Below are 16,820 nucleotides of genomic sequence, written 5' to 3'. Positions count from 1 at the left end.
CATCCCATCCCATGATTTGCAAAACTAGAAATTCTATGATGTCCAGATAAAATTTGCCCATGGAAATGGAGGGCCCCTCCTATAGTACCGTACCTAGAATGATGTAAAATGCTTTCCCAAGGATGGAGTTTGTATGTTGTCTTTGGCTTGCGTGCAATACCAAGCTTGCTGGTCAGTGGTCACTGAAATATCTTTGAAACTGCCATATGGTTATTGTTGTTCATTGGAAAACGATATAAGTTGGTGTAAATGTGCTTGAAAATTGATGCTAGGGTTTGTGGGCCGCCCCTTGTTTTGCTAATTTTAGTTCTGCCCAGAACCCTTGAATAGTGTGCCTGGTCTCAAACTGAATTTAAGTCCTTGTTAGCCTGTATAACAAGTATATCTTGTTATTCCTCACTACAGTAGTACTAGTAACTACTTCCTCCGTTTCATATTTATATAAGACTTTCTAGCATTGCCCACATTCATATATATGTTAATGAATCTAGACATATATGTGTGTCTAGATTCATTAACATATATATGAATGTGGGCAATGCTAGAAAGTCTTATAACCTGAAATTGAGGTAGTACTTAATACTATATGTTGGCCTTCGGAAATAGTGAAACATGTGAATGATTAGGATAATTGCTAGTTTCTGTTTCAGAAATTTGGCCACTGTTACCTTGTACAAAATCAGGATTTTGTGTGTTCGACATATTGTTAGAAGCCATACATGTGAATCTTTTGCTAATTCTGTGCCCTCCACTCCTGAGCTTATCATTCAAACCCAGGTAGTTTATGTTTTTTTTTTAGTGGCATTTCCAGGATTGAATTTTTGGTTTCTTTCCCTCCATCAAGAAATATCTTGAGTGGCAATTTTCAGGACAGAGGGATTCTTTCCCCTCCCTCAAGAAAGCTTTTCACTTCCAGCTGAGCTAGCTGTAGTCTACTTTCTAGGGTTCTAAAGGCTTACCCATCTGACCGCATGAACAGTGGACATTCCTTTATCTGGCTAGTATGGGTTAAGGGATAACTTGCTTTTCATGTACATAAAAAATGAGTCTAATGCTTTCTCAAATTTAGTTCTTTTATGCATGTTTGGTTTTTTCAACACTATAAATGTTCACTTCATTCATATGTGAGAATTGAGATGCAAAATATGTTAGCTGTCACAAACTTAAGTTACCTGCATCAGCTGGAAATTTGTCTCAGTGCATACTCTTATGGAACTTGACAGGTGTCATACTACAATTATGCAAATGCTTTTCTTTTTTTTTTTACCCTGATCTCAGTACCGTAGTGCAGCTGTATCCCTTTGGGGGAAGGAATTGATTTAAAAATTGGAAAATCAATTGATTATATCAATTCTTCCTGTATAAATGTCTGTATTTTTTTTTAGTCAAGTGATCTCTTGGAGCGAACATGCTTTTGCCGATTATATTCTTGATCGTTCCTTTTGGAGCTGTTGGGAGGAAAAAGGTAAGGTGGGCAATATGGCTTGTCATGACAGCATTGTGTTTGATATTTCAAGTAGGCATTGCTAAAGAAGAAAAGAAATATCCCTAGTAACCATAAAGGCAGAAAGTGGTATGCAAAAAATTGGAGAAGGTAACCATCGGCCACCACCGATGAATGACCTGAAAAGAATGTCTCTGTTAGGTGGAAATCAACTGTGGTTTTCCCAGTTCACTGGTTTCCCTTCCTCCTGTGTCCTGACCTTTACCTCTTCCCCGTCTTGAGAGTAAAAGGCAAAGCAAAACTGACCATGTAATGTACATACATTTCATGCCCTACATGGCACTGGAGAAAGAGACATGCTGTACATGGAATGGATATCGCCTCTGCCATTGCAGTGAGGTCTCTTCCTTCTATATTCTTATATGTTGCGGGCAAAAGCCTATGCAAGGGGTGGATGTGGTTTTTGGTGTTGTTTTTAATGCGGAACTCTTTTTTCTGAATCCTATCAAACTTTTTTTCTATACTTTTTTTTTTGTGTTCCAAAGGTGTCTTGTTTCAACTGGACAAGCAATCTGAAAAAAATAAAAACAGAAAGAAATGTGGGTTTACCGTGTTGCCTGCCTGAAACAAAGATGCTGTTTGTGCACAAGCACACGTACGGCGCCCCCAGTTTGTTGTCGCCCATAGCATCGGCGTCCGAAGTGGCCACTGCAGTGCGTGCGTGAGACTGAAGCAGCAAGTCACATCCGTGGAACGGAAATGCTTATACCACAAGCTAGTTCTGTGTTGCATGCCGAACTCGTGCACCGCTCATCCGAACCACATTCCATTATCCCCCTCATACGCCCTAACAGTTTTAAAAATTTCCCCATCGGTTGTCCCCGAATTGAATTCAGGTTATTGTTTCAGTCGTAACTGATTTTGAATTTAATTAGAGGGTCCGTCTTTTCCTTTTTGTCACTCTGTTTTAACTTGAGTAAATTTCACAAAACTACATGTTTTATAGTTCAAGTTGCAGAAAACCACACACACTTTAACACTTGGGACTTAAGTATATATATTTTAAAGTGTAGAATGAATGGATTCACCCGCGATATGACGTGACTGTTTCACCTAGGACGAGAACATGGCATCCTATTATCAGCCATCGCACGAAATTAATAGGATGCCACGTCCTCATCTTAGATGGAACAACCACGTCATCTCACGGATAAATCCATTTATCGATAGTGTGGTTTTGTGAAACTAAACTATCAAAATATATGTACTTAAGTGCCAAGTGTCAAAATATGTGTGGTTTTGTGTGTGGTTTTCTGCAACTTGAACCATAAAATATATGTAGTTTTGTGAAATTTACTCATTTTAACTTCTACTTTACTATGTTAGTAAAAATATAAAATTCTAGATATAATCATTGTGCAGATTAGTAGCGAGAAGTTAATTTTTGCTGAGACAAAGAGTACTTCACTATGAGTAGCAATATAAAATTTTACCCTGAAATAATTTTCGTAGACTTATAATGGACACCCTACTGTTCGTTCCTTTTCTCTTACCGATCTAAATGGCGTGGTTTTAAGAAACTTACTTCATAAGAAAGCTTTCCAAATTCACCTTGTTAACTTTTTAATATTTATTTGTGCCCTTAAATAATACTCCCTCCATCCCATTTTAAGTGAAGTTTTGGGTTTCTATGTCTAACATTTAACCGTCCGTTTTATTTGAAAAATTTATAAAATATTTTTAAAAAATAAGTCATGCATAAATTACTATTAATATTTTATCATCTAATAACAACAGAAATACTAATAATTTTATTTTAAATAAGACGAAGAGACAAACGTTTAAAAAAAAATCCAAAACTGGGAGTAGTAATAAACTCTGTGTGATTCATAATGGATCATCCATCAGAATATATATATAGTACCGAAAAGAAAATTCAAATAAAGATGAATCATCAGACTTCCACACAAAATGATTAGCAGCAGCATGAGTGGCACGGCATATCCCAGCCTCTTAATTAAACCCCACTCGTAATTAAATGGTGCGCGCCAACTATGCTTAATTCAACATCTCACCACTAAAAACTCGCGATCTCCACTTCTCCGCGCCACAATCCATCTCTCTAGCACTCTCCACACCATTCGTTCCTCTCCTCCTCCCCTATAAAAACCCTCACACTCATCAGCAACCTTCTCTGTACTGCGACCAACGACAAACACCACAAGCTAAGTAAGGAGTAAGTAGCTTTGCAAGATTCAGCACAAATGGGATCGTTGGGCCCTGCTGTTGTGGTGAGCGCGAGCGCGGCGAAGATGGCCGGCGGCGGGCAGCAGCCGTCGACGGAGAGGAAGGAGACGTCGTCGGCGTTCGGCGGCGGGTGCTGCGGCGGCGGCTTCCAGATGCCGCTGCACTACCCGCGGTACAAGAAGGCGGACTACGAGGCGATGCCGGAGTGGCGCGTGGACTGCCTCCTCCGGGAGTACGGCCTCCCCGTCGACGGCGGCGTGGAGGAGAAGCGGAGGTTCGCCATGGGCGCCTTCCTCTGGCCCGACCAGTACTGAAGCTTGCTGTGCTTCGCCTTGGAGATATTCAGAAGCCGATCGAGCAGGGTACCAGTAACTGCATGATGCTAATTTGATTAGGAGCGCTCTATATATATTAATTAATCTATTATGTGTTTTTATTATGCTGAGCTCGTGTTAATCTGTCATCCGCATATAATGGCGCCATGGAAATATGGAATGATGATGTTGTAAATATTTCCTACTACTACGTTCATAAAGATATGGAAGAATACATTATTTTGCTCTTAAATTAATTATGTTGGTGGACGTTTAATTATGCATGCAATTTTCAAAATTTATATTTATATCAGTGAAAAATGTGTTATGCGTCCGCCTCCTCGTCCTGGGCTCATTAATCAACAGCAAAAGTGCAAACAGGTTGTGGCGATCCTGGTTGTCTTGCTTGGCGAATGGCGATGGGGCAGTACGAGGGAAGAGTGGTTCCTCTTCTCTCTCTCTCGCTCTCTCCAATTCTCCATCTGCATCTCCAAGCCAGGATGGTAACCGAGAGCTCTTGCGATCCGTTTCAGTGATCAAAGTATTGCTGGTGTTGGACGGTTGTAGATCTACTGTAGGTGTAGCTGCAGTCGGCCTCGTATTGCAACGGTCAGTTCAGTGCTAGCTTTCTTTCCTCAATGGTGTGTATTAGTATTGTTGGCATCACAACTAAAAAAACATTTTTCCACGCGGTTGAGGCGTTTGTCTGTACAGAAAGGTCTAAAAAATAACGTTCGCTATTTTCGCATGTGGGTGCTTATGTTGGCCACATGCAAAAATAAAAATCCAAAAAAAATCTCAAAAAGGAAGAAAAATCGAAACCCTAGCTCCTGATGGTGGCAGTGGTGCGGATCCGGCTGTCGCAGCGCAGGCCGTGGTGGATCGGGCTAACTCTTCCTCGTCGTCATCGGTGGCGGTGCCGAGCATGGAGCCGCCCACTCTCGACCACTTCCCTGTCATTGTCGGCGGCTCCACTGCCTGAGATCGCTAAGCCACCCGCTGCCCAGTCCCGGCTGCCTCCTCATCGTCAGCGACAGCGCCGCTCAAGGCCACCGCTCCCGCTCGCCTAGCTGCCCGCCGCCGCCAGCTCCCGCTCGGAGGAGAGGAGAGGAGAGTAAGAGAGAGAATAGAGGAGAGGAGGTTGAAAAAAAATTGAAGCGGTGAAGAGGGAAAGAGAGGAGGGAAAAAACTGTGGAAAAGAGGGGTATATTTTCGCATGCGGACCACTTAAGAGGCCCACATGCGAACATATATTTTCACATGCAGCCCCTTAAGAGGACCGCATATGAAAATAAACTATTTTTGTATGCGGCCCTTAAGAGACTCGGCTGTGAAAATAGATTTTTGCATGTGAGCTTCTTAAGGAGCTGTACGTGAAAATGAAGGTCGATTTTTACAGGTACGACTAGTTATGGTCCACCTGTAACCTATATGGGTCCTCGTAAAAAAATTGTTTTTTAAGTAGTGCATGCTGTTGCCCACTTGGCTGAGTTTGGTGCTAGTTTCTTTTTTCCTTTCTTTTCTCATGACTATAGCTTTCGAGAGTTATAATATTGTATTTTTCTCTTGCTTTATCCCTACAAACTTTACACTGACTAACCGTTTGTTTAAGTAGTTCGTACTTTACATTTACCCTAGTTCGGAAAAGCCAATATTCCGGCAGAGATCCTAGCCCAGTACAATATTCCAGGCCAGTACAGTTCAAACTGAAAGGAAAACCCGTTTTACTCCCTTGAATTGTTCTGCCAGAACACTTTACATTACAAACAGTAGGATTTGTAGAGGACTCAAAATCTTGGGATTTTATTCCTTTAGTGTCCTTAGGACTGAAGCAATGAAACTATGAAAATCCTATTGATGATTTAGTTTAGATCTATGCCCCATTTCGAGGAAATTAAAATAAAGGCTCCTCTGGATGGAATGAAATTCAAACGAATTTTAAAGGTTTTTAAACCTCAAAAACAAATTTCCCTATATGTGTTGTTTGGAACAAAGGATTTGAGCATTTCAAATTCATAAAAAAAATTACAATTAGCTCAAACATCATTTTATTTTTCTTTGGAGAAGTTCAATGCATCTTTTATCTTTATCTCTTTTCCCTCTCACAATTCCATCAAAATCATGTGGTTTCTATTAACCATCCAAATACAATATAATGTCTCAAATTCACGTGCTTTAAAAAAACATGGGATTTGCGCATACGTGACATTCCAATCCTTGTGTTTTTTTTTCATATTTGCTTGTTTTTTTTCAAATCCTGAATTCCAAATCATGAGCTCAAACCTCAAAGCTCTTATAGTTTCCTTTGAAAAGTCTAATGCATTCTCTACCCCCCTCCCCCCCTGATCTCTCTATGACCCAAATAAACTTCCTAAAAAATTCCTATGTTTATTTCAAGTGAACCATCCAAAGTCATATTATTGTATATATTCCTGTGTTTTGAAATTATTGCGGGTTCTATAAGAGCATGGCAGCCAATCCCGGCATTTTTCTTGTTTGTATATTTTAAAATCCTACTTTCCAAACGAGTCCAAATGTTAGCTCAGGAATCCTAATTAGCTTTTATGAACAAATAGTAAAATTTTTAATATAAAACAAAAATGTTATCAAAATATACTCAATGTTCTAAATATTTAATGGAACTAAATTGATGTTGTAGATGTTGCTAATTTTTTCTATAAATTTGATCAATCTTAAAGATGTTTGACTAAGAAAAAAGTCAAAGCGACTTATGATATGAAACGGAGGGAGTACAAACAAATAAAATATATCTACAATACTTATAGTTTTGTGGGATGTTTTTTTTTCGTCGATGAGAAAAAAAACTTAGATATTTTCAGTTGAGAGTTTCACAAAATAAATTCTAAGTCTTTACAACTAGTTTCTTGAATCATGTGGGTCAAATGTTTCTATTTGTATATGACACCAATTTTCATATGGAATGTTTTATGTGAAAATGATGCTTATACAAATTTGAGTAAATTTAATAAACTCCAAATATTTTGACAAAGATGCATTTTAGTCCATTGTGTTACAAAACTAGACATTTAAGGTTAAATTCATGAAACCGCTATGGATTTAACAATATCACAAAATTACAGATTTATCATAAAGCTACATATTGTAGAGGGTTCTGTCAAGGCATTGTTACCCTAATAGAGGCATTAAAATTATAGTTTTTGTGATAAATTTGGACTTAAATTTTGTAGTTTCTTGATGTTGTGGCTTAAATATGTAGTTTTATAATATATTTAGCCTCGAATGTATAGTTTTGTGGTACTATAGGTTAATTTGTGTAATTTTGTCATAGTTTTTTTTTCAAAGTACATATATAGTTTTGTGACATTTACTCTAGTATATTTTTTTATTCTGCTTGGAATTGTTTAAAAATATTTTTTCAGTTTACATGTGAGAATTCTTTGAAAATGTTTTGTTTGTTGCACCGTCACCTCTTATCCATTAACCATTCTACTTCTAGTGACATTTCTATCCAATAAGTCATATTTGAAGTTCTACGTTTGAAAGATTATATGTTAGTAGTATCATTTTGTCTTATGTTAGTATTTTTTAAGAGTCTTTAATCACTATGTACACAGTAGGTTGGAACGACCTAAGGTAGATTTGAATTGAGTTTTTAAACTGCATGCAAATTGTTAGAAGCAATTTATATTTTGTAAAATATAAACTAAAACCTCGAGAGTAAATAAAACTTTTCCTAAGTGTGCATACATAGGCAACATCTATACTCTACAGTGATGGATGGTGGCAGTGAATCTAATACCTAACACCGATTTTTACAATTTTAACTAAATCCATATATTTTTTGATATTATGGAATAGTCCAATACTGTTCAAACAAATAAACACCATAGATTAGAATAAGCAGACAAGCCATACTATCATAGGTAGTATTTTATTTAAAAAAATCCTTTTATACATCATAAACGTGAGCTTTTTCTAGTGTTTATAGATCACACTAGCTTGAAAAAGAAACACATATTTTGGTCGAAACTGATGCAAATAGACAAAGATCAAGGATAACTGTTTGATTAGATTTTATAAGTGATATAAAATGAAGAAATATTATAGAAGTTGATCTTTCTAAGAGTGAGTTTGAGGTAGAAGTGTTTGTCATTATAGGTCTTACATTATGCTACGTCGCAACTAAGGAGTAAGGACTCGAAGTCCCGAAAAGAAATTCTTTGCGCTCTCAACTTGAAACACAGGCCGGGTTTAGTTCCTAACTTTTTTTTCAAACTTCCAACTTTTCCATCACATCAAAACTTTCCTACACACATAAACTTCCAACTTTTTTCTTCGAACATCCAATTTTAATCAAAGTTCCAATTTTAGCGTGGAACAAAACATACCCACAGTTTCATTTCAGACAGGTAACTCTGGACAGTCACCTATCAAACACTGTCTGAATTAGATCCTCAGAACTTCAGACCCTGTAGCTACCATTGCATAGAAGAAACCCACTAGCTAGTTAATTAATACAAATTAATTGTTGTTACCTCCCAATTATGCAGTTACTAAGGCTGAGTTTTTTTTTTAACTTCAAAGAACAACTTTCTCGTTTTTCTTTAGCATGTTTCTTAAATAGCTAAATGGTGCACTTTTGTGGAATAATTTTTATATAGAAGTTTTTTAATAAAATAAATCTATTTTTAAATGTATAATAGTTTCTCTCTCTGAAAAGGACAAGCTTATGTCTGGATTCAAAGTTAAAATTGGTTTTTGCAGAACGCGATATAACACTCAATTAATCACACCTTAAGTACTCACCTTGTTTTGCACGCAGCAAAAAAGGTCAAGCAATTTGCTTGTTCGAATGCAATTAAGCTAAGTGTTGCTTCTTGTAGCCACATCCTTCGATCAATCATGCATGTTACAGATGATGGAGACATGATCGAGCTCAGACAGCGACGCCGGCGAGATGCGGTGCCCGGAGGCCGACGGCGCCTTGCCGGCGATCGAGATGTTCATTTGTTCAGAATTTATTGATGGTTCCTGTCCATATTCTTCTGAAACTTGGCACTGTTTTCATTAGCGATGGATGGGAATATGGACACGAACTCTTGAGTGTTCTTGTCAGGCCAAGTCGTTGGCTGCTTTGAGTGGCATTATTAATGCGAAGGTCAATTATATGGATCTACTGGACACACCCATCGTTTGCGTCTCGAATAATCTCGAGAATTATGATTGCGCATGAATAATAATAATTATTATTATTATTATCACGCCGTGTAATCTTGTGGCGAAGCTTTGTTTCATTGATTCATTCAGGTTTAATTTTGATATTTTCTATTCGATGGAAAAGAAGGGTAATTCACTTTTATTTTACTTATATGTTTAATATAGAATTATATATACTAGTATTTGTTACAGATTCTAGAGTCCTAATTAATAAATTATAATTAAGCTTTATAAGTATATCTATCTATTATTATATACTAAAAGTCCATTAAACTTCCTACAAACGCTCTCAAGCCGCCACGTGGCGCTCTAATAAATTAGAGAAAATCCTAGAAATTCTAAGAAAAAATTAAAACATCTACCCCTCGATTTTCACTTAAATTGGTGGGTCCAATATTATACACTGTTAGATGAAATTGATCTTAACACAAACCAAATACTATGGGTCCCATCTCTCCTCCTTCTCCCACGCATATGTACGTACGTATACTTCCTTCCTTTTCTTTTTCATTTTTTTCTTCTTTTTTTCCATTTATATAATGGATATATATATATTTTTAAATAATCGATCATAATTTTACAAAGAAAGAATTTACCATCGTACAACTCACATGTAACTAAATTAGCTCTACAATATTTGAAAGTAAAATTTACACCATTATATGTTACCCATTAAATTAATAATGTAAGATAATTTCCACTTAAACCGGTGTACTCATTACTTTGTACTATTATTTAAAAATAATGCACTATTTTAAAATAAAGTTTACACAATTATACTGTGCACCTATCAAATAAACAATTTAAGATCTATATACGTGCACTAAACCGATGGACCCATTATTTAAATCATCGTATCTATTTTTTATTACATTGGACTCTTACTCTCAAATAATACACTGTTTCAAAATAAAGTCTACACCATTATATTGTATACCCATTAAATTAACAATTTAAAATATATATTAACTAATTTACACTTATACTAGAACCGATGGACCCATCATTTAAATCATCGGATCTATTATTTGCAAATAATAAAGCGTCCAAAGTTCTCTTTTGGCCCATTGCACAATGCACGTCTACACCTTTACCTTTCGCACACGTGACAAGCGTTGTGTCTGAGACATTTAAGGTGATCACGACCGCTGCAACGCTATTGCTTTGCCACATATCAAATCATATATGGAGATCATTAATTTTGTTAATAACATGAAAAGAAAATTAAAGGTATGATGCAACGAGAGAAGAATTATGCACCGTGGGTTGTGTTTTTTCCAGCACTTAGTTATGTTTAAGCTGAAACCGAGAGTTGGTTACAGAATAATTATAATGTATTATGTTATGTCGTATTTGGATTTTGTACTATTTGTTCGTATAGGTGAAAGAAATCATTATGTTATAAATATGAGCATAATATTAACGAATAACAATAGAACTCTTACTAAGACAAGGTTGTTATAAGGGAGTTTATGACCCACTTTTTTTCCCTGATTCCATAGTTTTGATTTTTGTTTGCACACTTTCCAAGTTTCTAAATAGTGTATTTTTAAACGATAATTTAACTTTCTAGAACCTAATTCATTTGTTTATATCCTCAAATAGCTATCACATAAATCAGATAATTCATCAATTTAACCTGTCCAACACTTTTTTTTCATGCGAATCATGGTAATCAGTAAATTGGGGATCAACCGATAATCAAAGTCGTAAAATAAATATGTAAGAGCTACTATGCACAACTATAAATAGGTGTCAAAATTAATTGTTATTAATTAGACACATAATTAATTTCTTATATAAACATGGATGAAGCTGGAACAAATATTACCATATGCCCCATACATATATATTACATGGTTAATATTCTAATTATATGTGTTAAGTCCTTAAAAATTCCTTAAAATGCTCTCAAGCTGCCACATGGTGCTCTAATAAATTAGAGAAAATATTAGAAATTCTAAGGAAAAAAAGTAAAGTATCTATTACTTGATTTTCACTTAAATCGGTACGTCCAATATTATAAACTGTTAGATTAAATTGATCTTAGAACAAACTAAATACTACGAGGTCCTACCTCTCCTCCCGCGGCATAGGTACGCACCTACATACGTGGGTATGTACGCTTTCCCTCCCTTTTTTTTTTCATTTTTCCCTTTCTTCTTTTTTTCCATGCATACGCTTCCCTCTCTTTCTTAATATATCTTGCGCCTTCATGAGATGATTTAATCCCAGGAATTTTGAGTATCTTGCTCTCGCATTTTTCATTTGTGGCCATACTACATGATATGTATATAGATGGACTGCATTGATAATTAACTAGTAATAGTTTCTTATTTAGTCAAAAAAAACATGATTCAAAAGTCGTAAGTACTTAATCTATCTCCTACTCAAAATTTTGTGAATGGTTTTCTAAGATATCTTAAGAGAAATAGAACCCTTAAATTATTATGAAATAACATTATATGAGATGAAATTTTTGAGCAAACAATAATTGTAACTTTCAATAATATAAGTGCCCGCGCATGTGCGCGGGCCACCTTCCTAGTTTTTATATAAAATTTAGAGCATTCACGATGTAGAAATGACCTTATCAATTACTGTAAGAGCATGAGAAGGGACAGCACCAGCCACCAGCACTCATGCTGCAATGGTTTTGTGCGCGAGAATCAATCTAGCAGAAGTGCTCAAGCATAGTACCAACTAGCGAGAGGCCAAATGAAGTCTAAGTTTTCATTGATGCCATCTCTACCACTCCGCCACTGTCCGTTCTGGGGGCGCCGCCGGCGTTGATCCCGGTGACAAGAAGCCATCATCGATAGGCTCTGCCGCTAGATTTTAAGCTATGGTGAATCCCCAAACTTACACTGTAGGGGAGCGGCGTGCTAAGACCTGCGGCCACTAAAGCGCAGAAGGTCACAATGAAGAAATTTAGGATTATTGACGAGGATGAGGAGGTAAATGAGGAGGTGGTTCAAGATTACATCCAGGTCTTCGACAAGCCGCTGCCGCCATAGCATGTGCAGGCACTGGTGGAACTTCTGCAGCTCAACATCTCCGCCTCTACACAGCAACTGCCAAAGGACGACGCGGTGACATTGCCAAACGCCACCCTGCAGGCTGTGGCATCGTTAACATGAGGCGTCTTGCCCTGTGTGGTACTGAATAGTGTGTGAGTGTGTATATGTCCTTTTAATGTAGAGTTTTAATCTGCTAGTGTGGAATGTTAGAGGTCTAAATGATGTTGCCAAGAGTGCTAGTCAAAGGGTCAGTGTTGTTCTCCAATTCTTATGGAGTTTGTTTCCAAGAGTCGAAATTGGATGTTGTAACTCCCTCATTGATCTATGAACTTTGTGGTCCTAGGTCCAATTGTTTTGTTGTGTTTCTTGCAATCCACACAAGGAGAGGAGTCATTATCATTTGTGTTGTCGAAAGACAACTGCGTCACGTCAAAGGACGTGGTTCACTCAATGAGTTGTTGGAATAGTAAAGCAATATATTAATCGGTAAAAAATTTTGGGATCCCCCAATTACACGGCCCTAGGGAGCTATTTATAGTTTTAGTACAGGCTCATACCCTCTAGGGTTTAGTTAATAAGGGGAATTTACATGGTTACCCCTATGATAGGGACATTAGAGTTGGTATACAATGTGTTTTGTATTCATGGGCCCTAAGGCGATCTTCTTGGGCCGGCCTATTAGTGGCAAAGGGCCTCTATGGGCCGCAGGACCTCCTTGGCCCTTAGCCGAAGGCATCTTCTACTTTGGACGACGACCTCATGCTTCGCCCTACGGCCTTCGCCCTTAGTGGTTCTTCGGCCGAATGGTGAGCTTGGTGGCGAACCCTTCGGTCTTTGTCGCCTGGCTTTGCCTAGGCTTGATGGTGAACCCTTTGGTCTCGTCGTTTGACTTCGCCCAAGAGCTTCGCCTTAGGCGCACCCCTTGGACTTAGCCGAAGCTTGATGGATTAGGTTGTTTCGGCAGGTTGGTCGAAGGTCCTCGTGACATGCCTCCAACAATTTGGAAGGGGGATTTATTCCAGAGGGGGTGTGGTGCACATCGGGCAGTGGTTAGTCTCAGTTTACCTGAAATGGATTCAGGGGGGACAAATCTTGGTTTTGTCTTCGATGTACTGGCCTCAAAGGGATGATGAGATGTTGATGTTCTTGGAAGAGATGACAACTATTAGAGAGGTTTATCCAGGGGAATGGATAATTGTATGGGACTTCAATCTTATCACCTCAGCTACATACAAGAACAATTCTAGAATCAAACACCAGATGATGAACATTTTTAGAAGCAAGATAGATGAACTAGAACTCAAGAAGATGTACTTGTTTGAAAGAAGGTACACATGAAGCAATGAACAATAAAGACCAACCTTGGTGAAACTTAACAGGCTTTTTGTCACAACACAATGGTAGGAGGTTTTTCCTGAAGCGCATATGCAGGCCATGAGTTCATCTGGCTTTGTCCACTGCCCTTTGTTGCTATCGTGTGGGGACAGACCGATTAGGCACAGAAGATTCAAATTTGAGACCTTTTGGACAAAGTTAGATGACTTCATGGTCCATGGAGGTGGTTCAGGAGGCATGGTAGAGGGATGTTGATAGTGAAGACCCCTATCGTATTCTATATGTCAAAAAATGGAAGATTGTAAGGTGCTAACCAAATGGGGACAGCGACGCATCAGCAACTTTAGGTTGCAACTGTAGATTGCGAATGAGATAATTCTCAGGTTGGATGTGGCGCAAGAAAAGTTCTGACATGTTTGTAGCGGCGACTTAGGGCACCGTTGAAGGAAAGATATCTTACACTGGCCTCTCTTGAAAGTATAAGAATAAGGCAATGAGCCAGAATAAGAGATCTGAAAGAGGGAGATTCAAGCATTGCCTTCTTCTTCATGAACATGAGAACTCGACGTAGAACGCTGTTGATCCCAAGGCTGGAACATGAGGACACTTTGGCTACGATAATGAAGGATAGGCAATAGATGACTACCAGCTATTTCAAGACGGTTATGGGCTTGGCCAGGAATGCATCTAAACTGATATTTTTCCATGAGGTGCAGATGGCCACACTCAATCTGTCGGAGTTAAATGCCCCTTTTACTGAAGAAGAGGTGTGGGCATCAATCAAAAACATACCAAATGAGAAGTCACTAGGCCCGGATGGGTATACATGCCTATTTTATCAAAAATATTGGAGTATCATCAAGCCAAAATTAATGGCAGTGTTGTTAAAGTTTGGTTATGGTAACAACCAAAACCTGGACCTACTGAACACGGTGATCATCACCCTGCTTCCTAAGAAAGAATTATGAACCCTGCTGAAAGATTACAGACCTATCAGTTTAATTCACAGCTTGGCCAAGCTGGCAACAAAGATCATGACTCTTACACTGACCATAAAAGGTCAAGAGCTCCAGCCAAAATTAGGTTCTTCATGTGGCTGGCCATTGTTTAACGGCTGACAACTTACTCAAAAGAGGACGGCCACATGAGACAACATGCACGCTGTGTAACACCGGCTTTGAGGACCACAACCACCTATTCATCAAATGTGTCTACACCAACAGAGTTTGGACTTTGCTGCAGGACTGGATCAATATGAATTTCCAACTCCCTATCAGTGATGATTGGACGTTGGCAGATTGGTGGCAACTGGCGCGGAATCATTTCCGAACGAGCTATAGGAAGTCTTTTGACTCGTTGTTTTTGATGGTGTGTTGGTTCATTTGGAAAGAGCAAAACGGGACAGTGTTTGAATACAGATTTGAAGTGGCAGAGCAGCTCGTCAATGATATCAAGGAAGAAATCTCCATTTGGAAGACAGCGGGCATTTTTTCAATCTGGTGAGGAGTACTCTTCTCTCTCTCTCTCTCTCTCTCTAGGTTTACATGTTTTCTTGAGGGTGCTCAATCACTCTTAACTTGGCAGTTTAATGTTGAGATTATACTCATGAAATTATCTTATCTAAATCTTAATGAAATTCGGTCGGCCAATTTTTCAGCTGACCCGGCAAAATATTTCATGCTCTTCCTTTTACTATTAAGAATAAGAATTAATCTCTGCATCAAATAGGGGCAGTTTCACAAGCATAAATTTTCTTAACCAGAAAAATCATCCTTAACCTTCAAAATGGTGGAAGAAGGCATATGTGCAAGGTAACCCATAGAACTGATGATATGTTCTTTTAGAACTAATACTACCAAAATAAATCAAAAATCAAAACATCAAACTGAACAACAATCTTTTAATTGGCCAAACTTGGATGACCTCTGAAACTAAAAGAGATTCAGAAAGGCAGAAACTAACGACCTCATCTTTTCGCTTATTCTTATGCTTATCAACCAAAATTTGAATTTTCAACCTTAAATTTGAAGCCAATTTTGAGGTTTTTTCATCGAAGTTTATTTTTCAGCCTTTGCTTTTACTCCCTTCGTCCCATAATATAGCAACCTAGTACTGGATGTAACATTTTATAGTGTCTAGATTCGTTGTACTATGAAATGTCCCATCCAGTTCTAAGTTGCTATATTATGGGACGGATGGAGTAGATCACTAAGGACACGTATATAAAAATTTTATTCACAAATTACTTTTCGTTTGCAAATATGCCGTTTGGCTTATTCCGTAGATAAGCCAAACGATGGGCTGTAACTTATGAAGGCCAACACAAGTACTATGTACTCTTGACTCTTGACAGTCAAGGAACACAAAGCTGTAGCCTCTATCAAACTTGCTCCAATGCATTATGGTAATTTTTGTTTTATTTATTTACTCAATTCATTGGCCCATTTCTTTCATCTCTTGAAGTTTGTGTAGAGATTACCCCTTACGCAAGGGGTGGCTTCTCCTTTGTCCTCCCTTCTCTCCACCACCTCACCATGGGAGCTTATATGGCACATAGGAGCGAGTGTTTCGATGCTTATAGTACTTGTTGTAAACCAAATTTCTTTCAGGGATCCCGCTAAGCCTAATTCCCTTCAAGTAATCACATTTAAGATAGACATTAGAAATGAAATTTAAGAGCTTTTATGGTAATCTTTTTAGTTTTCTTCAATGTCTCCACTTCTCAAAGGATAGGATAGATACTTGGGCATCGCAACACTAGAAGTTTTTAAATAAATAATCAAATTTATAGCTGGACGTGTAGTAAGAAATGTGACAAAGAGTTCATCTCATTTGTACTACCTCCGTTTCACAATGTAAGACTTTCTAGTATTACCCACATTCATATATATGTTAATGAATCTAGGCATATATATGTGTCTAGATTCATTAATATCTATACGAACATGAGCAATGCTAGAAAGTCTTACAATATGAAACAGAGGGAGTACTTCATAATATACTTAGTTACTTACTGAAAACAACCCACCACTTCTATGCAAGAAGGTATGTTCGTCTCTTACATTAAGACGCAAGTCCCTAATAGGTGAGGCTCTCCCTTATAAAGTCATAAGCCCACACATCATAAGAGCTTTATTGGGATCTGTTCTTTAAATAGTCATGATTAGCTCCTTTATAAGGTAGAACACAAACCGTAACAACTAACGAGATGTTGTAAGTTTGATCAGAATATAAACTCCACGCAGTTTGAGTTCTTTAGTT

The 16,820-nt window shown here is 37.9% G+C and overlaps 1 protein-coding gene across 1 annotated transcript; it reads left to right on the top strand.

Annotated features, from left to right (window-relative positions):
* The first annotated feature begins 3,640 nt into the window (after positions 1 to 3,640).
* LOC4341174 (uncharacterized) lies at positions 3,641 to 4,258 on the top strand. Its single transcript, XM_015786471.3, has one exon. It carries the CDS (start codon positions 3,709 to 3,711, stop codon positions 4,003 to 4,005), a length of 297 nt encoding a protein of 98 aa, XP_015641957.1. The 5' UTR covers positions 3,641 to 3,708; the 3' UTR covers positions 4,006 to 4,258.
* The last annotated feature ends 12,562 nt before the right edge of the window (positions 4,259 to 16,820 follow it).

The sequence above is a fragment of the Oryza sativa genome, chromosome 6, assembly GCF_034140825.1.
Source record: "Oryza sativa Japonica Group chromosome 6, ASM3414082v1".
Classification (NCBI taxonomy): Eukaryota; Viridiplantae; Streptophyta; class Magnoliopsida; order Poales; family Poaceae; genus Oryza; species Oryza sativa.
Note: the sequence above shows the minus strand (reverse complement) of the source record. Positions and strands in the feature narration are given on the sequence as shown.